The sequence below is a fragment of the Symphalangus syndactylus genome, chromosome X (assembly GCF_028878055.3).
Source record: "Symphalangus syndactylus isolate Jambi chromosome X, NHGRI_mSymSyn1-v2.1_pri, whole genome shotgun sequence".
In the NCBI taxonomy this organism is placed as follows: Eukaryota; Metazoa; Chordata; class Mammalia; order Primates; family Hylobatidae; genus Symphalangus; species Symphalangus syndactylus.
In genome coordinates, this window is record NC_072447.2 from 62,352,980 (window position 1) to 62,374,270 (window position 21,291).

Below are 21,291 nucleotides of genomic sequence, written 5' to 3' on the forward strand. Positions count from 1 at the left end.
GGCTGGTAGCCTGACAGTGGAAAAGACAGGCAGCCTCCTGAGGACCTTGCAGGCTGGCTGACTGATGGCCCGGCCCCTGGTGCTACTGCCTGCCGGGGTGGCCGGATGTTGTGAATGACTATTGTCAGGAATCACAGCTGGCCTGGGAGAATGTCTAGATGCTATACTGTCTGGCACCGTGTAAAGGAGGGCCACCTGGGGAAACTTCAGGCTGACTGATCAACAGATCCGTGGCTGCTTGCTAGGCAGCTGTATCTGGTGATCAACTATCCACGCTGCTCGAATCACAGCATGCTGGAGGGCCTGGCTGGGTGCTCTGACTGACTGATCACCTGACAGACGGTGCGGTCAGTCGGATGCTGAGAATGACTGACGATGTGATGAGGGGCGGATTGAACGAGTCACAGGCCAGCTGGCCAGGAGCAAAATCGGCATAGCTGTCTGACTCGATGGCTGTACGTGGTTACGGACTGTCTGCCCTGATAGAATCTCAGCTTCAACGCCTCAGAGACTGATTGACCAATGGTGGGGATGAGTCGCCTGAGAAATGACAGACTGGCTGACCCACTGACAGGTGGTGTGGAGGCTTAATCGTACCTCTAGTCGCTCTATTTGCTTTGAGGACCTAGCTGGGTGTTGTGACTGATCGTGGTGTGAATGAGAAGCAATCTGAGGGAAAGACAGTGACCAACTGATAGTGCCCGACAGGGCTGTATTAGATGCTGACAGTGACAGCTTGTCCCGACCTAATCACAGCCCGCCTGGGGGCACGGCTGGATGCTGCAGTCTATGAGACGATTTAGCCAGGGAGAATCGCAGCTGGTCCCAGAACTATGGTGGGTGGAGAGGAGGACTGATTGATCTGCTGACAACGTGAGGACAGGATGGTCTTAGGGAATGATAAGGCTGGCTGGCTGGCTGGCTGGCTGGCTGGCTGGCTGGCTGGCTGGCTGGCTAACAGTGCTCTCCCGCCTGCCTCCAGGGAGTCGCCGCTGGCCAGGGCACAAATGGAAGCCAGTATTGACTACCCGGCAGTGTGGATGGGGGCCGGGAGTCTGACTAGGCACCTGTCTGGGGCGACCGCCTGAGCGGTTGGCTGTGGTACTAGTCCACCTGGGAGCCCCGGCCTGCTTGGGGTTAAAATGAGATGACGGGCTGACTGACGGTGATAACAGGGAGTATGACAGGACTGAGGAGCCACTGCGACTGGCTGATAACGTGATTGGCTAGCAGTGTGACAGACAGACCAGCGCACGGGCAGGGCCTCGGGCAACTTTAGCTACCGCCGCTGTCGCTCCCGCTGCCGCTGCCGCCCAGACGCACTCTGGGAAAGCGCGGCGAGCACCCGCCTCCCGGACCGAGCCGGACGGCAGGGAGGGGTTCGGTCACGGCTCTCCGGTTGGTCCGCGCGGGTGCTGCGAGTCGCGAGCCGCGGCCAATAAGCTGCGCGTTCCCGGCCACGCCCGCGCGAGCGCTCTTCTCGCGAGGCCGGTTAGGCCCGAATGTCGTTAGCCGTGGGGAAAGATGGCGGAAAATTTAAAAGGTGAAGCAGTGGAGGCAGAGGCGCGGGCCCGCCGGCCGGGCCGGGTGGGCTGGAGGGGTGGCGTCGCCGGCTCGGGGCCCCGGCGTCCGCGGCCCCGGCGCCGGGAGCCGGAAGCTCGGCGCGGAAAGGATGGGGCTCGGGGAGCGCGGGCCTGGTGCGCGGGGCTGGGCGGGGCTCAGGGGAGGGGGCGCGCGCCTCGGAACGCAGCGGGCCTGGGGCTAAGTGGGGACGCAGGAGGGGGGCGCGCGCTGCAGATCGCGGCCGGACCGGCGCGCGCACGCGCGGGGGCTTGTCGGGGAGGCCGCGCCCGCGCGCGGGAAAATCGGCCCCCGGTGACCGTTACCCATTCGGTGTCCACGCGAGACGCCGGAAGGGGAGGGAAGATAAGGGGGACAGACCCCCCCCTTCAGAGTGCGGGGACAGGCAACTCTTCTGGGGGAACGTATCGCCTCTCGGCGTGATGGGGGAAGGGTTTGGAATAGAGGATCCCCCAGAAGAGGGAAATGGGGCCTTCCTAATAGGACAGCTGGACTCCCCCATGTGCAGGGGAATAGGGGTGACTCAGTTATGTTGTGGGGCCCCTCTATGTGACGAAAGCCGCAGGGAGGATGGGTTCCACAAGTGGGGGGACCTCTGAGGGGTTCAGGAGAATTCACCTGTGGCCAGTTCCGGACCCAGCAGCTGGAGGTGTTAATTGGGACCACTTAAGTGGGGTTTCAAATGCAAGTGAAGGAAGGGGTTTGCGAGGACAGGCTGTAGGGAGAGGAAAGCGTGGGCACAGGCGGGCTCAGTCTCCACTTGGTCTTGCCTAAGTAGGGGGGGTAGGGCTTGCACACGAAATAATTTTGAAGAGCTCTTGTACGTTTTTAGGTTGACATCTAGAGTTTAAGTGTGATTTTTGCAATGGGAGGCAGAAAATATTAAACATTTTAAAAAGATGAAATAGGATGAGGACTGGCTGCCCTTGGAATGTTTTGAGACATGATTTGATAAAATGGCTTCTAAAGCACATTGATTAAGAATGTGCCTTGAATCAGAAAGAAATCTGTTTTTTAAAATCCGTGTGTCTTACAAAATTTTGGCAGCCCCAGAAATATACCAGGTATATTTAAAAGAATCAGTGTCACTAATCTGTACTGCTTTGCGTATAAATTCAGAGCATAACCCTTTGGATGAGCTTTACTCTTCACAGAAAGATGGACGAGACAAAGTCAAAATGCAGTGTGAAAAAATATACCTTGTGGATTTAAGGCACCCAGATTGATCATTTAAGGAGCCTTCCTGTAATGTAGTATCATTCCACAATCTCTTGCTCATAATTCCGAAATCTAAAAAGCCCTGAAAACTGAAATCCTTTTCTTAAATTTGGCACCATTTATGGCAAAAGTAGATTATAAAGTGGAACTCTTCTGTGAGGCTATTTTATATCTCTATTTCTCCTATTTAATTTGGGAAATTCATACTTTTGCTGCAGGATGGTTAATGCATTTGATTATAGCTTGATGTCCCCTGGCCACGCTGGGGGTGTTAGGTGATGTATGGGATATCCTAGAACTAGTCTTGTAAAATCCAAAAAATTTTGAATTCCAAAACACATCTGGCCCAGGAGTTTGAGATAAGGGATTAAAGACCAGTCTTTCCAGTTACGCCTTTGTTTGGTGCCCTGGAGGTTTTAATCTTGTCCTCCCATCCACCCCACCTCGGGGCATTGCATCCTACTGAGATGGGGGGTTTTTCTCTTTCTTTTGCAAAGTGGAGAGAGGGGTAATCAGGTCCTGAACCCAAAGCAGGTTTGCAGGCAGTTTTAGGAATGACATGGAGTTTGAAGCTCTGGAAATAGATTCCTTTAGGACAAATTCATGTTGCAAACCCGGCTTAGAGGTCTGCTGCTCCAGGAGCAGCTTTGGGCAGTGAGCATTGGGGTTCAAAGCACATTTCTGTTGTAGAACAGTCTCAGCACTGGGGAAGGCCTGTGGATTAAATTTCCCTGACTCTTAGGCAGTCTTTGGGATGTCCCAGGGAGGATTTGGGGTCCCCTTTGACTCCTGGCCTAGTCAGGCTGCCCAGTAATAGTTCTTTCTGCCCCGCTTGATCCAGGCTGCAGCGTGTGTTGCAAGTCTTCTTGGAATCAGCTGCAGGACCTGTGCCGCCTGGCCAAGCTCTCCTGCCCCGCCCTCGGTATCTCTAAGAGGAACCTCTATGACTTTGAAGTCGAGTACCTGTGCGATTATAAGAAGATCCGCGTGAGTCTGGGGTGACCATGCTCTGGGAGGGGGCAGGTCACAAGGAAGTTAGTGTCCTGCCCTCTTGTCCCCAACTGCCCACATCTGTTTCCAAAGGGAATTTTCTCTTATGACCCTGAAAAAACAGGATGAATAGACCCTTTTATCCCTATGTTACAGATAGGGAAACTAAGTAGCTTTCTGGGCAGAAGCCAGAATGAATTCCCAAATAAATCTCTTCCCATCTCCCTAGGAATACAAAGTAATTGCAAAGATTGAGATGCTGAACCCTGGAGTGGAAATGTCAATAGCAAATGGCTATTGAGCACTTTCAGTGTGCCAGGCGCTTCCTCTTGGAAACTCATTTAATCCCCTAACAACTGTGAAATGGGGACAGTTATTGCCAGAAGGGGGAGTGGCAGGATGGTTAGGAGAACAAACTGGAGTAAGCATGCTTGGGTTCCAGTCCTGGTTGTGTTACCCTAGGCTACCTACCCAAACCCTCAGTACTTCATTTTCCTTGTTGTAAAAAAGGAATAACTAGGAGCATCTACCTCATGTGGAGTTGTGAGGATTAAGTTAGTTAATAATACATGTAAGCTGCCTAGAACAGGCAAGGACTTGTCAGGGTCCAGGTGAGCCATGGTGGTGGCAGTGACGATGGTTCGTCACTGGACGTATTTTGAAGGTGGGGCTGACGGGATGTGCGGAGGGTGGGTGTTGGAAGTGTGAACAAAAGAGGAGTCAAGGATGACTCCAGGAGTTTCGGTCTGAACAGCTAGAAGGGAGGGAGCTGATGATGGGGAAGACCAAGGAGGGGAGTGGGTTTGGGAGATTAATTAAAAGTTGGAACAGTTTGGACAGACAGTAAGGGGGAGAGGAGGATTTGAACCTAGTAATTCTCACTCTAGAGCCCATGCTTTTTAACCACCGCATGAAGTCATTCCAGAAAAGGGGTGGGGTGGGGTAGGTGTTATCCATCAGCTTTGGGATGGAAGCCCCATGAGGGCTGGCCCAAAGATCTCACCACTTATGGTACCCCCGTCCCCCTACCCACCCCAACAGGAACAGGAATATTACCTGGTGAAATGGCGTGGATATCCAGACTCAGAGAGCACCTGGGAGCCACGGCAGAATCTCAAGTGTGTGCGTATCCTCAAGCAGTTCCACAAGGACTTAGAAAGGGAGCTGCTCCGGCGGCACCACCGGTCAAAGACCCCCCGGCACCTGGACCCAAGCTTGGCCAACTACCTGGTGCAGAAGGCCAAGCAGAGGCGGGCGCTCCGTCGCTGGGAGCAGGAGCTCAATGCCAAGCGCAGCCATCTGGGACGCATCACTGTAGAGAATGAGGTGGACCTGGACGGCCCTCCGCGGGCCTTTGTGTACATCAATGAGTACCGTGTTGGTGAGGGCATCACCCTCAACCAGGTGGCTGTGGGCTGCGAGTGCCAGGACTGTCTGTGGGCACCCACTGGAGGCTGCTGCCCAGGGGCGTCACTGCACAAGTTTGCCTACAATGACCAGGGCCAGGTGCGGCTTCGAGCCGGGCTGCCCATCTATGAATGCAACTCCCGCTGCCGCTGCGGCTATGACTGCCCAAATCGCGTGGTACAGAAGGGCATCCGATATGACCTCTGCATCTTCCGCACGGATGATGGGCGCGGCTGGGGCGTCCGCACCCTGGAGAAGATTCGTAAGAACAGCTTCGTCATGGAGTACGTGGGAGAGGTAGGGAGATGGGACCCGGTGTGTGTGTGCAGCTCTTCCCACCCTGTGTTCGCATTGTGCACCCAGCTCTCCTCACTGTGTGTCTGAAACTCCCTGCTTTCCCTATGGGAAAGGGCTGGGAGACTGATCTGAGTGTCATAGGGACATCGGGCAGGGGCTAGTATTCCAAGCTGGTACACACCAGCATGGCCATGCTGGTGGTTACAGGAACACCGAAATACTTCTGCACTGGGTTGACTTTATCAGGGTACTTAGTAAAGAAGAAAAGTGGGAGCTGAGATCCAGGCAGCCTTAGCATTCCTTTTAACAGGCCATGTGGTCTGGCATAGGGCTGCATCAGCTGGAAAGGCACTTTCTCTTCTCATTTCACAAGGGCCCATCTTATCACCAAGCAGTATCTGCCTGAGGAGCATTGTTTTACCAGTCTGCACAGAAGGAACGCAGTCTGGAGTAGGATGAGACATGCCTTGGACAAAGGTTGGCTAACTTCTTTAGACTTTTAGGACACTGGGGAAGGCCGAGTGTATTAGGCAAGCCAGCCATTGTAAAAACAACCCCCTCATCTTAGTGACTTTGCACATTACAAGTTTGCTTGCTCATGGAACCGTCCATTGTGGGGGTTTGAGTGGGTATCCTTTCACACAGCGACTGGGACACCTAGGCTCTTTCCCTCCTGTGCCTTTGCTGTGCCTTGAAGCCTTGGAGTCATCACTAGATCCTCAGCACTGCCTGGCAGGCGGGCCAAGTGGGAGATAGAAGGGGCCCGTCCTAGTGGGCCAGGCCTAGATGCAGCACCCATCACTTCTGCCCATGCTCCACTGGCTGGAACTGAGTCACTGGCCTTACCTCCATGCAAGAGAGGCAACGGGATGTGCTTTAGCCATGTGCCCAGCTGCACAAGGCTAAAGCACAGCCATAACTAGCAACTAGATAACTAGCAAGTTATCTACAACAGAAAAATGTCACATTCTAAGATGGGATGCAGTTAGCATTTGGGATGAGATGATTTTTTGTTATGTAGAACTTCCTCATGCATTGGGGGACATTTAGCATCCCTGGACCTTGACCATTTAAATCCATGAGTGTGCCCTGTCATAGTGACAACCCCAGATACCTCTCTATATAGCCATAGGTCCCTTAGGGGTGTGATATAGTTGGAAAGTGACAGAAACTGGCCTGAGGCACACTCACATGAGGGTGTCCACACTGTAGCACTGATACTGATGACAAGGAGAGGCTCCTGCTCTGAGAAACTGTAAAGAGGGTCACATCCGACAGGGACAGAGACAATCTTGGGTAGAACAATCTACACCACAGAGGACGCTGACAGTCTGGGCAAGGAGACAGCCACACCCTGTCCAGATAACCCTGCTGGCCTGCTGGAGGAGATGTCTACATGCCACAGGACCTGGCTATCTGGAAGGAGGAGGGGGGAGGTGTCCACACCCTGAGGGCTCCTGACAGTGGGAGGGGGAAGGAGTCCTGATAATCTGCAGGAAGTCCATGTCCCACAGTGACCCCAGTGACCTGGAGGAAGAGCTTGTGCTCTCCACACTCTAGAGGACCTGGTGGTCTGACTTAGGAAGTGTTCACACCCATGTTGTCATGACAGGAAAAAGAAGTGTCCTCACCCCAGAGGGATCCGGACAGCCTGGAGATCTAGTCTACACCCAAGGGCACCCTGACAGTATCGGGGAAAGTGTCCATGCCCTCAGTGTCCTGACACTCTGGAGGAAGTGTCCAGAGGTTGAAGGAACCCAAACTCTCTGGAGGAGGACATGTCCAGACCCCATAGGACCCTGACAGTCCACCGTCCTAGGGGCTGCACAGAGCAGGAAGTATCTCAGCCTCACTGTACTGGCATCTGGAGGAAACACTGTCTACCACACAGGGTCCTGACAGTCGAGGAGGAAGACCACACCCCAAGGGCAGCCTCAGACCCTCCTGGGCCTGAGACTTTTCTGGCTGCTCTTCCTTAGTGTCTTTAATTCTCTACCCTGGAAACATCAAGGTTTCCAGGGATTCTCTCAGCCCTGTCCTCACCCTTCCTGCTCTCCACACATTCTTGCTGCACTATTTCCTGACCGCCCTCCGGCACCCTCAGACCCATGGGTCCTCCTGATGGTGCCACAGGCCTCTGGAAAGAGCCAAACTCATCTTCCCGCATCCCCCTCTGAAGAGACAGTATAGCCAATGGTTAGGAGGGTGGACTCTGGATCCTGACTGCCCGAGGCTGAATCCCAGCTCCACTACTCATCAGCAATCACTAACCTCTGTGCCTGCATTTACTACTCTGCAAAATGGGAACGATAATAGCACTCACCTCACACACTTGTTACAAAAATTAAATGAGTTACTATGTATCAAGCACTTGGAAAAAGCACTTGAACAGTGTTCAGTACACAATAAGTTTGATACAAACGTTATCAGCATAGTCTAAACTTCAGCAAATCCAAAATGTCTGGAAGACCAAGTTTTTTTGTAACCCATCTGGCTACAGGACCCAGCCTGACCGGCTAGGGTCCTATTTGTAGTCTTTATTTATCCTACTTGGGGTAATAGTCATACATTTAGTTGCAGCAGTTCTAATTTACTTGACTCTGTAGTGCCGTCCCAGATGCTGCCAGGGTGTTACGGAATCAAGGGCCTATCTACACACCATGCTATCTACTGTCCTTCTTCAGCTGGGACATGTACTGACAGTCTATACCAAGAGCTCCCTCCACGGGAGCTGCCCTTCCCTCCTTTGCAGCCTCCCACATTAGGTCAGAACTTTCATGTTCCTGCAGAACATTCCCATCCTCACCCAAGAGACAATACCAGCCTATTTTGTCCATTCTAAAACATGCATTTTCTTCCTATTTTAACATCTTGGAAATGAAGATGTCTTAATTAAATCATGGTGTATCATTTATAATTAACAGCAGTTTTTCCTTTCTTGGTAAAGGGCACATAAAATTAAGGGTGTGCCTTACATTTATAAGTGGTCCTCATAACCACTCCTAACATTGCTCACTCTCCTATCAGAAACAGGAACACCTTTCACGTCCATGATCTTGTATGGATCTTTACAACAGCCCCTGTCAGGTTGGGATTTTGTCACTGTCATTCCCATTCTGCAGATGAGAAAACTGAGGCCCAGAGAGGTAGAATAACTTGATTAAAATCACAAAAGTAGTAAAATGGATAAAAAAATAAAGGCCCAAATAATGTCTAAAACTGGTACCCTGCCAAGCTGTAGCTTTTTTTTTTTTAGCTGAGGAAACAGGCACAGAGAGAACATTCAGGATCCCATATCTAGGAGGGGGCAGAGCAGCAGCAGACTCCAAGTCTTCTAGTTCCCATTCACGTCAGCACCCTCTCGGAACTGCCAGCTTACAGCCTGTCTTTTCCATTCATTCTGGAGAGCTGTTAGGGAGCAGAGACAGGCCCATCTGTTCCCAAGCTTTCAGGGTTGACCAATCATTAGAGAATGGGACTGAAAAGAAGACGAGAAGGAACCAGGAAGCGTTTGTGCCCTGGAGGGCCTGCAATATGACTCACTCCTGGTGAGACTGGGAGAGCAGGTAGTGGCAGAATAGGCATGAAGATGGAGACCAGGGAGGATGTGGGCACTCCTCCTGGCTCAAGGAGGGCCTACGGTGAAAAAGATGGCTCATACCCCACACACTAGGCCCGTGAGCCTGGGAGAGGCTGCCCTTTGATCCCAGGACTTGATCAGACAAGTGGCCAGCTTTTGAGGTAGGGGAGGAACGGGAAGCTTGGAAGGCTGCCCAGAGAGGTCCCATCTGTTTGAGCTGATGCCACAAGGAAGACTGTGTGTTCTCCAAGAGGTGAAGGGAGACTGATATTGACATATTCCACCCTCACGTTGTGGCCCTTAGGAGAGAGTCCCCACTCTTCCACCAGGTGGTAAAGCCCTTTTATGATCTGCAACTCATTTTAGAGAATCTGTCTCTTCTCCATTCCCCCTCAAGCCCTAAGCACTGTTTCCTGATCACAATCTTACACTGTGGGTGTCTGAATCTGTCTCTCAGGCCGGGCATGGTGGCTCACGCTTGTAATCCCAGCACTTTGGGAGGCCGAGGCGGGCGGATCACGAGGTCAGGAGATCGAGACCATGGTGAAACCCCGTCTCTACTAAAAATACAAAAAAAAAAAAAAAATTAGCCGGGGGTGGTGGCGGGCGCCTGTAGTCCCAGCTACTCGGAGAGGCTGAGGCAGGAGAATGGCGTGAACCCGGGAGGCGGAGCTTGCAGTGAGCCGAGATTGCGCCACTGCACTCCAGCCTGGGCGACAGAGCAAGACTCCGTCTCAAAAAAAAAAAAATGAATCTGTCTCTCTGTGACCAGACTTTGACCCCTTGAGGGCAGGGACCAATCCTGGTTTCTGTGTATCCCCTACCCACCTGTGACCCCTGAGAATGGGGACTGGGCCTGGTCCCTGTGTCTCCCTGATCAGACCGTGAGCCCTGCATGCTGGGACTGGGCAGAAGGAAGGCCTCAATAAAAACCCTGGCAAGGGAGCCAGGTTCCTCAAGGAACAGAACTGGAACACAGGACAGTGGGTAGTGTGGCCCGAGGCAGGGTAAATCTTGGTTTCCTCAAGGCATTGTTAGTCAGCCTTTGGCATGGAACACAGCCTTGAGGGGACAGCCAGGGAGAACACCAGTGTGGCCATCCTAGCTAAGGAGATGGATTCCCAAGTCAGAAGGGCATGGTCACCTGCCCACATGAGGGTGAGCAAGGAAGGAACCCCGAGAGGGGTCTCTGGAGAAGGGAGGGGAAGGAAGAAGTGTGGCGGGGGAGTACTGGAGCTACCTGGAGGGCCACCACTTGGACAGAGGACAGGCTGCTAAGCCAGGAAGCAGAATCAAAGTAAACAGCAGTCCCCATGTGTCTCCTGTGTGCTGTGTACTGTCCTTGGCTGAGGTACAGTGGGACCCCCACCCAGGGAAGGGCCTGGTCAGCTACGCTTGGAGATTGCCAGGAGGCTGCCGTTGCTGGCCTCAGGGAAGATGGGCCGTGGGGCCGGAGAGGAGAGATTTGTTGGGGTGGATTGGGAGGCAAGGACAGGCTGGGGCTAGGACGGCAGCAAAGCTTCCCGTTTCCTAGGACAGGTAGGGAACCAGTTGGGAAGGAGGCACCCACTGCCATCTGAAGCACCAGTTGGCACCGTGCAGCCCTGGGCCGAGGGAGAGCTTCTCCCACTGTGCTCTCCCTTCATCTTTCCTCCTTCTCTGCTGCTGTCTCTGAAGTGTGTGGCCTCAGCCTCTTTCTGGCTCTCTGAACCTGGGCCTCCCTCTGCCTTTGTCTCCACCTGTCTTGTCTGAGGCCTTTGCCCCCTTTCCCCATGGCCTGGGTCTCTTCTCCCCTCTCTCCACGCCCTCCCTGCTGGGTCCTGCATGGGCTCAGGCTCCCTTGCCTGGATCAGTAAGTATCTCTCCCTGTGGCACCCTGGGTCACTTCCTTTCTTGCCCTTGCTTTGGTCTCTCCTGATCACCTCCTGCTCCGTCCCAAGGCACTGGAGGCTCCAGGGGTTCTTGGGCAGCTCTTGCTGGGTGGTGGCAGGAGGCGCTCGTGTGGCCCCAGTTGGGCCCTGCTGCCAGGCCAGCCTGCGCTCACGACCAGGGACTCCTCCTGCTAGCCAGAGGCCTGAGGCGGGCCGGGCAGTTGCCACCTGAGGCCCAGCTCCTCAAGAAGGGCCGATAGACTCTGCGTCACTGCCCATGTGTGTCCTTCAGAGGTCAGGAGCAGTGCCGGCTTTCCTGAGCCTTCGCGGCCAATCTCCCCTTACCCATGGCCCTTTCCCTAGATCATTACCTCAGAGGAGGCAGAGCGGCGGGGCCAGATCTACGACCGTCAGGGCGCCACCTACCTCTTTGACCTGGACTACGTGGAGGACGTGTACACCGTGGATGCCGCCTACTATGGCAACATCTCCCACTTTGTCAACCACAGTGTGGGTACCCCCAGCAGGCGGGCAAGGGGTCGAGAGGGGAAGGTTGGGGCCCCTCCTCACTCTCCCAACTGTTCTTTCTCGCCCAGTGTGACCCCAACCTGCAGGTGTACAACGTCTTCATAGACAACCTTGACGAGCGGCTGCCCCGCATCGCTTTCTTTGCCACAAGAACCATCCGGGCAGGCGAGGAGCTCACCTTTGATTACAACATGCAAGGTGGGGGTGGCAAGGGACTGGGGGCAGGGGCGCACTGTGACTTGGGACACAAGGACCCCTCCTGAAGGCACACCAGTCACTCAGAGAACCAAGGAAAATTCTTTAGCGGGAGCTTTAAGATGCTCTTCCTGACTCCCAGTCCCCCATTCGGACTACTAGACCCCTGCCTACCACCCCTCGAGTCCCCTCATTCCCAGCCCCTGAACCCTAACCCTGAGGCATTCGTGCCAACATCTTCCAAGATTCCTGGAGAGTTAAGACACTCCTGACTCCAGTCTTGACGGAGTTTCCCTCATCCCCCAGCCCCTCCCCACTCCTAGCTCCCTTTGGCCTTCTTCATCCCAAGCCTCTGGACACCCTTGTGGCCTCCAGCCAGTCCCCTCCTTGATAAGCTAGCCACCTCTGAGACCCTCAAGGGCAGGTCTTTGGCAGGAGAGTTCAGATGTACCTCTGGATGCCCAGGTGGCCCTCTATTCCTGCCCCTGCTGCGCCCCGCCCCCGCACCTAAAATGACCCTCCTGGTTCCTTGACGGCTCCCTGCCTCCCCCAGCATTCCTCAACCCCTGGCCTGAACAACCTCCAGTGCTGAGCCCTGGCCCCAGCCCCAAACCACCAACCCTAAGATCTCCTCCCAACTCAAATCCCAGAGTTGCTCCCAGCCCCGAAGATCCTTGGTCTCATGGTATAAAGGGTAGTGGGACCCTTCATCCAGGCCTTCTAACAAGTCCCCTGCCTCCTTCCCTGCCTTCCTGCCTCCCTCCTTCTCCCCCTCCCTCCCTACCTCCTTCCCTCCTCTCCTCCCTGGCTGTGACTCCACAGTGGACCCCGTGGACATGGAGAGCACCCGCATGGACTCCAACTTTGGCCTGGCTGGGCTCCCTGGCTCCCCTAAGAAGCGGGTCCGTATTGAATGCAAGTGTGGGACTGAGTCCTGCCGCAAATACCTCTTCTAGCCCTTAGAAGTCTGAGGCCAGACTGACCGAGGGGGCCTGAAGCTACATGCACCTCCCCCACTGCTGCCCTCCTGTCGAGAATGACTGCCAGGGCCTCGCCTGCCTCCACCTGCCCCCACCTGCTCCTACCTGCTCTACGTTCAGGGCTGTGGCCGTGGTGAGGACCGACTCCAGGAGTCCCCTTTCCCTGTCCCAGCCCCATCTGTGGGTTGCACTTACAAACCCCCACCCACCTTCAGAAATAGTTTTTCAACATCAAGACTCTCTGTCGTTGGGATTCATGGCCTATTAAGGAGGTCCAAGGGGTGAGTCCCAGCCTAGCCCCAGAATATATTTGTTTTTGCACCTGCTTCTGCCTGGAGCTTGGGGGTCTGCTGCAGGCCTCCTCCCTGCTGCCCCAAAGGTATGGGGAAGCAACCCCAGAGCAGGCAGACATCAGAGTCCAGAGTGCCTAGCCCAACATGAAGCTGGTTCCCCAACCACAGAAACTTTGTACTAGTGAAAGAAAGGGGGTCCCTGGGCTATGGGCTGAGGCTGGTTTCTGCTCTTGCTTACTGTGCTGGCTAGGGTTGGCCCTAAGAGCTGTAGGGTCTCTTCTTCAGGGCTGCATATCTGAGAAGTGGATGCCCACATGCCACTGGAAGGGAAGTGGGTGTCCATGGCCCACTGAGCAGTGAGAGGAAGGCAGTGCAGAGCTGGCCAGCCCTGGAGGTGGGCTGGGACCAAGCTCTGCCTTCACAGTGCAGTGAAGGTACCTAGGGCTCTTGGGAGCTCTGCGGTTGCTGGGGGCCCTGACCTGGGGTGTCATGACCACTGACACCACTCAGAGCTGGAACCAAGATCTAGATAGTCCGTAGATAGCACTTAGGACAAGAATGTGCATTGATGGGGTGGTGATGAAGTGCCAGGCACTGGGTAGCGCACCTGGTCCACGTGGATTGTCTCAGGGAAGCCTTGAAAACCACGGAGGTGGATGCCAGGAAAGGGCCCATGTGGCAAAAGGCAAAGTACAGGCCAAGAATTGGGGGTGGGGGAGATGGCTTCCCCGCTATGGGATGACGAGGCGAGAGGGAAGCCCTTGCTGCCTGTCATTCCCAGACCCCAGCCCTTTGCGCTCACCCTGGGTCCACTGGTCTCAAAAGTCACCTGCCTACAAATGTACAAAAGGCGAAGGTTCTGATGGCTGCCTTGCTCCTTGCTCCCTCACCCCCTGTGAGGATTTCTCTAGGAAGTCCTTCCTGACTACCTGTGCCCAGAGTGCCCCTACGTGAGACTGTATGCCCTGCTATCAGATGCCAGATCTATGTGTCTGTCTGTGTGTCCATCCCGCCGGCCCCCCAGACTAACCTCCAGGCATGGACTGAATCTGGTTCTCCTCTTGTACACCCCTCGACCCTATGCAGCCTGGAGTGGGCATCAATAAAATGAACTGTCGACTGAACAAACCAAGATGTGAGGTGCTTTGTGTGGGTGGGGGTTGAGGGGATAGAGGCTGGGAGCTGGGTTTGCCCAGGAACACGTTCCTCAAACCTCAGCCATTTGACTCTAATCCTCACAATTTCAGCCCCCACAGCATATCACTTACACCATCATCTATATAACATCTTGACCTAAAATAAATTTGCTTTATACTTAAACTTTAAAATGCACTTAAGGCTGGGTGTGGTGGCTCACATCTTTAATCCCAGCACTTTGGGAGGCTGAGGCAGGCACATCACTTGAGCTCAGGAGTTCGAGACCAGCATGAGCAACGTGGTGAAACCACGTCTCTGCTAAAAATACAAAAATTGGCCAGGTGTGGGGGCATGTGCCTGTAGTCCCAGCTACTCAGGAGCCTGAGGTGGGAAGATTGCTTGAGCCTGGGAGGTGGAGGTTGCAGTGAGCTGAGATCTCACCACTGCACTCTAGCCTGTCTGTCTCCAGAAAAGAGCCAAACCCTGTCTCAAAACAATGCAATTAAATTGATTGGTTTAGACTGGCCATAACTGGTTTTGACTGGACTTGACCAATCTTGACCTGTGTTGGCCGACTTTTGACTTGTCATGATTGGCTGTGACTGGTGGTAGCTAGCCATGACTGGCCTTGACTCGTCTTGACCAATCAGGACTGGCTTGGACTGGGATTGACCAGTTTTGACTGCTTAAACTGGCTGTGATCAGCCTGGACTGGCTTGGATTGGCCTTGACTAGCAGGGACTGAAATGGACTGGTTTTGACCAGCTTTGACCAGCCTTGACCGGTCTTGGCCTGCTGTGACTAACCTGGACCAGCTGTGACTGGCTGTGACTATAATTGACTAGTTTGGACTGGCCATGACTGACTTTGACCCATCCTGACCAGCCATGACCAGTGGTTTCTGGCCTTGACCAGCCATGATCTCTGGTAACTGGCCTTGACTGGCCGTGATCGGCTTTGACCAACTTAGACTAGCCATAATCAGCTTTGACCAGTCTTGACTGGCCATGATTGGTGGTGACCAGCCATGACTGGTAGTGTCTGGCTGAGACCCTGCCACCTCCTGCCTGACCAAGTGCCCAGGCCTCAGGGACTATACAGCACTGGGGTGGTGGGGGAGAGGGTAGGAGGAGTGGAGCAAAGTGGGGAGGGAGAAAACCAAATCCACTGCTGTCTAAATGGAAAAACCATAATCACTTGCCATAAGCAAACAAAAATAACCAGAGAAATACATCAATGGAAAGGTTAAAATGTGATAATATTCTAGCTGGACCTTCCCTGCTCTTAAAGGCTTTGAACTCAAAATCTGCCTCCTGCATTCAAAATGAAAAGTTTGTGTGTGCTGGGGAAACTTTTTCTGCAAATATTTATTGAGCACCTATACGGTGCCAGGGTATAAAGTGGAGAATGAAGACCACATTTCAGATATACTTACTCATTTTCATCATCTCTCAACCTGAAAGGGAGCCAGTGCTCTTTGTTTTTGCTCAGAGACCTCACGTGCCATGACACAGATACCCAAATATTTCAAAGACCTCATACAGAGGTGACAGGATCCCAGAAAGCCCAGAGACCTCATACACAGGGTACCCAGGACATACACAGGGAACCTAGGGTATAAGGCCTTATAGACCATATACTCTGAATATTGACCCCAAACTTCTCAGAAACCTCATACCCTGGGATACACACCTACATATATCTCAGAGCTCTCATAACTGGACACACCGCAGGTAACACAGGCTTCACTGAAACTATGGGCTACAGACCCTTAAACAGCTCTTAGACCTCACATACTGCCTCATATACTGGGATTTAGACCTCAAACACATCAGAGAACTTTCCTTTGATGACAGAGATGCACAACCATCTCAAAGACCTTACAACTTGAGATGTCACTACCCAAACTATTTGGAGGCTCCACACCCTGATCATTGACTTCCAAACCGCTCAGAGACTTAGTATCCTGGGACAGACCCCCAAACAACTGAGCTGGCACATCCTGGACACAGACTGCCCAAACACCCGAGATACCTCGCCCTCTGAAAACAGATCCTTAAATGGTTCTGAAACCTCATACCTTGGATAGAGACCCACAGATTGCTCAGAGACACCCTAGAAAACAGACAAGTAAACATCCCAGAGACCTTACACGTGAATATAGTGCCACAAACAACTCAGACTCAAGTCTTTGAAGCAGACCCCAAGAGCTTAGAGATCTCACAGCCTGGAAACAGACCCTGCTCACAGGACTCATACTTGGGAAACAAATCTGTTTACAGCTCAAACATGACCTCACACCTTCTGACACAGACCCCTCAACAGTTCAGAGCCAAGGCAGCCTAGGAATCAATATATTTCTATTCTATTGATAACAGACAATACCAAACACTTCAGAGACCTCACACTTTGTAACCCCACACCCAAAGAGCTCAGAGACCTGGAAATCTGATTACAGACCTCTGGGAAACTCAGAGACTTCACAATCAGGGATAAAGATCCACCAATTTCTCAGAGAACTCACAAACTGGAACAAAAATGGACCAACAGTTCAGAGACCTCACACCCTCTTCTCAGACCACCAGACAGCCCAGAGACCTCACACTACGGACACAATGCTAGAGAGCCCTAAAATCACATATGCTGGAACACAGGCCTGAAAACTACTCAGAGGCCCACACCCTGGACACAGATTCCTGTTCGGAGATGTCATATACTGGACATAGAGTTCCCCAAAATAGCTCACAGCCTTTATACACTGAGACAGATCCCCAAACAGCTCACAGGCCCCACAGACCTGAAAGTGTGGACACAAACCCTCTACAGAGCTTAAAGACTTCACACCCTATGACAAAAACCCTGAGGAACTGAGATCACACCCCCTGGACACGGACCCCAAACAGCTTAGAAACCTCATATCCTAGGCTCAGACCCCCAAACAGTTCGGAGTCTTCCCACTCTAAATGCAGACCTCTAAATGCTTAAGGAATATCACACCCTGGACTCAGTCCTCAAAACCATTCATGGAACTTGCCCTTTGTCCTTATCCAGAAAGATTTCAGATGGCTCACAGTCATGGACACAGATCACCAAACAGCTTTGAAACCTTTGTGCAAAGTTGGCCACAAACAGTAGAGAGACTTCATAACTGGAACACAGACCCAAAACGGCTTAGGATCTCACATTGTGGACACAGGCTCCTAAATGACTCAGAGAACTTCTAACCTGGGAGACAGACATGAAGACAGTTCAGAGATATCACATCCTGGCTAAGTATGCCCGCACAGCTCAAGCACCTCACATTATGGGACACAAACCCTCAAAGAGTTAACCTCACGACCTGAAAAGTAAACCCACAAACATGCCAGAGACCTCACACAGCAGACAGACAATGCAAAAATGCTCAGAGTTGACAAACTTTACACCCTAGGATACAGACCTCTTAAGAGCCCAGTGACCCAGTGACATACAACCTGGGCATAGACCCCCAAACACTAGGGAGACGTCAGAAACTGATAACAGAACCCCAAACTGCTCAGAGACCCCAAACCCTAGAACCAGACCCCTAATAAGTCACAGACCTCATACCCTGGGACTGAGACTCCCCCAACAGGAACTCACTCTTGGAAACATAACAGTTGAGGGACCTCAACACCAAGGAATACAGAGATCAGAGATCTGACACTTTGGGACACAGAGGGTGAAGCACTCCAGAGGCATGAAACAGTAAAAAGACATTAGTACAAAGACATCAGACTCTGGAAACAGATCCTGAAACTGCTCAGAAAAATCAACCCTAGGACAAAACCCACGGCATTACAGAGAACTCATTCGTTGGGACATTGGCTCAAAACAGTTCGGCGGTGATACTCAAATACATCAGAGTTCTCATACAAGGGTACAAACACCTCACACCTGAAAAGAGACTGCTAAATAGTTCAGAGACATCATACTCTGCACAGGAACCACCAGACAGTTAAGAAATTTCACACCTATAGACCTTCAAACAACTCAGAAAACTCACTCACTGGCGCACACACACCCATTAAAAGCTCAGAGACCTTAACCCTGGAACAAGCCCCTAATGAGTCAGATATATCAAACCCCGGGACTGAGCCCTCTGAAAAGGAACAGAGACTTCACGCCTGAAAATATATCCCAAACAGGTCAAGGGACTTTGAAACCAAAAGAGCTCAGGGACCACGTATCCTAGGACATCAGTGGACAAACAGCTCAGAGACCTCACAAGGTAAACACAGTCCACAAAACAGCCCAGTGAACTCACCCCCCTGGAATGTAGACCAGAAAAAGCGCAGAACCCTCAAATTCAAGATTCAGAATCCTTCTGAGACTTAGGGTATGGACCCCAAAATATAATTCAGAGACTTAATATGCTGGATGCAGAGTATCAACTAATTCAGAGGCCTCAAATTGTGGGACGTACACACCCAAAGAGATCAGAGACTTCACATCCTGGACATACACCAACAAACAGACCAGGGACCTCAACCCTGTGACATGCATGCGCGCGCAGGCGCACACACACACACACACACACACAGCTCAGAAAATCCAAATTCTAGGAAACACACACCCAAAAAGAACGGGGACCTCACATCTTGTGACATACTCACAGAAAGATCAAAAACCACACAAGCTGAGATATACACCCACAAATATTTCAGAGAACTAACATCTGGGGCCTTATACCCACAAACAGATCACAGAACTCAGTCCCTGAGACATATACACATAAAAATACCAGACACTTCACATGCCAGGACATATACCCATGAATAGATCAGAGCACTCACACCTTGGGAAATAAACCAAAGACTACATCAGGGACCTCACATATTACTTGAGGCACACATTCACAAAGAGACCAGAGACTCAATTCCTGGGACATAAACCCAAACACCTCAGAGATCTCGCATGCTGGGACATAGAAATAAAGACAGGTCAGAACCTCACAACCTGGGACACAGAGCCACAAACAGATCAGAGATTACACACTGTTGACAAACCATACAGGAACAGATCAGAACCCTCACATCCTGAGACATACAACCACAAGGAGATCAGAGAGCTCACATCTTGACATACACCCATAACCAAACCAGACTTGACATTCTGGTACGCTGACCCTCAAAGAGATCAGAGATTTCATACCCTTGGACTTACACCCACAAATAGGTAATAGACCTTGCAGGCTAGAAATACACATAGAGCTAGATGGACGGCCTGTCATCCTGGAACATAAACCCAAAAAAGAGGCCAGAGAATTTACGTCTTGGGGCACACACCCACAGTCACAATAGAGACTTCACATCCTAAAATATAAACCCACAAAGGATCAGAGATCATAAACCAAGGGATATACACCCACAAAGGGAACAGATACTGTCCACCGTGGGATATACATTGAGAAAGACCAGGGAAATGCACATCCTAGGAAATACACTAAAAAATCCTGGGAAATAAATCCACAGACAGTAATGAAACACTGGGATATACAAACCCACAAACAGATCAGAGACCACACACCCTGGGACACATATCCACAGACGGTTTGGGATTTCACGTCCTGGAACAAACAGCAAAAAACAATCAGAGACATTAAACACTTGGCAATACATGTGAAGAGATCAGAGATAACATAGCCTGGGACACTGACAAAATGTTCACAGACCTCGCATGCTAGGAAATTTGCCCAGAAAAAGATCAGAAACCTCACATCCTATGATACACAACCTCAAATAGATCACAGACATAAAACCCTGCAAAACACACCCACAAACCATTCACAAATCTTGCATCCTGGAACATACAATAACAAATCAGAGACCTCACATCTAGGCGAGGTCACACCCATAAAGAGAATACAGATAACAGACCCCGAGACACACGCATACCCAGAAACATATAGATAACTGACATCTTGCGAATATAGTTGCAAACAGATCAGAGGGCTCACATCATGGGATATACACTGACAAAAGGATTAGAGACCTCACAACGTGGACATGCACCCACACAGATCAGAGACCTCCACTCCAGCAACGTACATGGACAAATGGCTCAGAGCTCTCATCCTGGAGCATACAAAAACAAACAGATCAGAGACTTCAAATCCTGCAGTATACAACCATAATCCAGTCACACTTCATGTGCTGAAAAACACACCCAGAAACAGATGGCAGACATGACATCTTACAGCATAACTCCCAAGAGATCAGATGATTCAAGAGTTTTGGCTTCAAATTTCTCTCTCTGACCTCTGCTTCTGTCATCGCATCAACTTCTGTGACTCTACTTCTGTTGTCACATGGTCCTCTCTGATGTGACACACACAGTCTTCTCAGGCCCTGAAGGTCCTATCTTCCTCATATAAAGACTCTTGTGATGACAGTGGGCCCACCTGGATTGTCCAAGATAACTGCCCCCATCTCAGGATGCTTACCTAATATGTATTTGCAAAGCCCCCTTTCCAGATAAGACAACATATTAACAAGCTCCAGGAATGAGGTGAGGACATATTTGGGGATCTATTACCTGATGAAACAGAACATACATGCGCAAAGAGAACCCTCACATCCCGGGACTTTCACCCATGAACTGCTCACAGATCTCACAGCTGGAGTCACAGACCTCCAAAGGGATCGGAGAACTCTCACTCCTGGACATCGATCCAAAAAGATCAGAGAGCCACACACTCTGGGGCATACGCCAAATGATGCTCATAGTCCTCACAACCTGGGGATTAAACCCACAAAGACATAAGAGAACCACACTCTGCCAAGTACATTCTCAAAGAGAACCGGAACCTGACACGCTGGGATATACACTAGCGAAGAGATCAGGGACCCCACATTCTGGGACAAACACCCTCGAATATACCAGATCTCTGACTCTGAGACACAGACACAAAGAACACAAAAAAACACATTCACTGACAGACACCCACAGACAGGCCAGGAACCTCACAAACTGGACATAAAACCACAAAAAGAATGGGACTCACACCCTCTATAAACACCCTGAGGAGATGACACACTCACATACTATGACACACACGCACAAATGGATCAGAGACCTATCTGAGAACCTATCTGAGAAACACAACCAGAAACCACACCAGAGACCTCTAATACCACGACATGAAACACCAGGTCACAGGCCTCATATGCAGAAAATACTCCTGAAGAAGTACA

At 51.6% G+C, this 21,291-nt stretch overlaps 1 protein-coding gene across 2 annotated transcripts; it reads left to right on the top strand.

Annotated features, from left to right (window-relative positions):
• Positions 1 to 259: 259 nt before the first annotated feature.
• Positions 260 to 14,068, top strand: SUV39H1 (SUV39H1 histone lysine methyltransferase). Of its 2 annotated transcripts, none has more exons than XM_055269002.2 (6): positions 260 to 574; positions 3,641 to 3,786; positions 4,831 to 5,493; positions 11,308 to 11,454; positions 11,541 to 11,670; positions 12,490 to 14,068. In XM_055269002.2, exons 1-6 carry the CDS (start codon positions 523 to 525, stop codon positions 12,621 to 12,623), a joined length of 1,272 nt encoding a protein of 423 aa, XP_055124977.1. In that variant the 5' UTR covers positions 260 to 522; the 3' UTR covers positions 12,624 to 14,068. The 2 variants fall into 2 exon arrangements, with proteins under 2 accessions (XP_055124977.1, XP_055124978.1); XM_055269003.2 differs by lacking the exon at positions 260 to 574 and adding an exon at positions 1,172 to 1,543.
• The last annotated feature ends 7,223 nt before the right edge of the window (positions 14,069 to 21,291 follow it).

What these genes read in the sequence shown, in the direction of transcription:
- SUV39H1 (XM_055269002.2), top strand. Translation starts at nt 523, where the DNA reads ATGGTGGGGATGAGTCGCCTGAGAAATGACAGACTGGCTGACCCACTG. An exon ending in CCCACTTTGTCAACCACAGT is followed by an intron (nt 11,455 to 11,540) that starts GTGGGTACCCCC and finishes TTTCTCGCCCAG; the next exon opens with TGTGACCCCAACCTGCAGGT. An exon ending in CTTTGATTACAACATGCAAG is followed by an intron (nt 11,671 to 12,489) that starts GTGGGGGTGGCA and finishes GTGACTCCACAG; the next exon opens with TGGACCCCGTGGACATGGAG.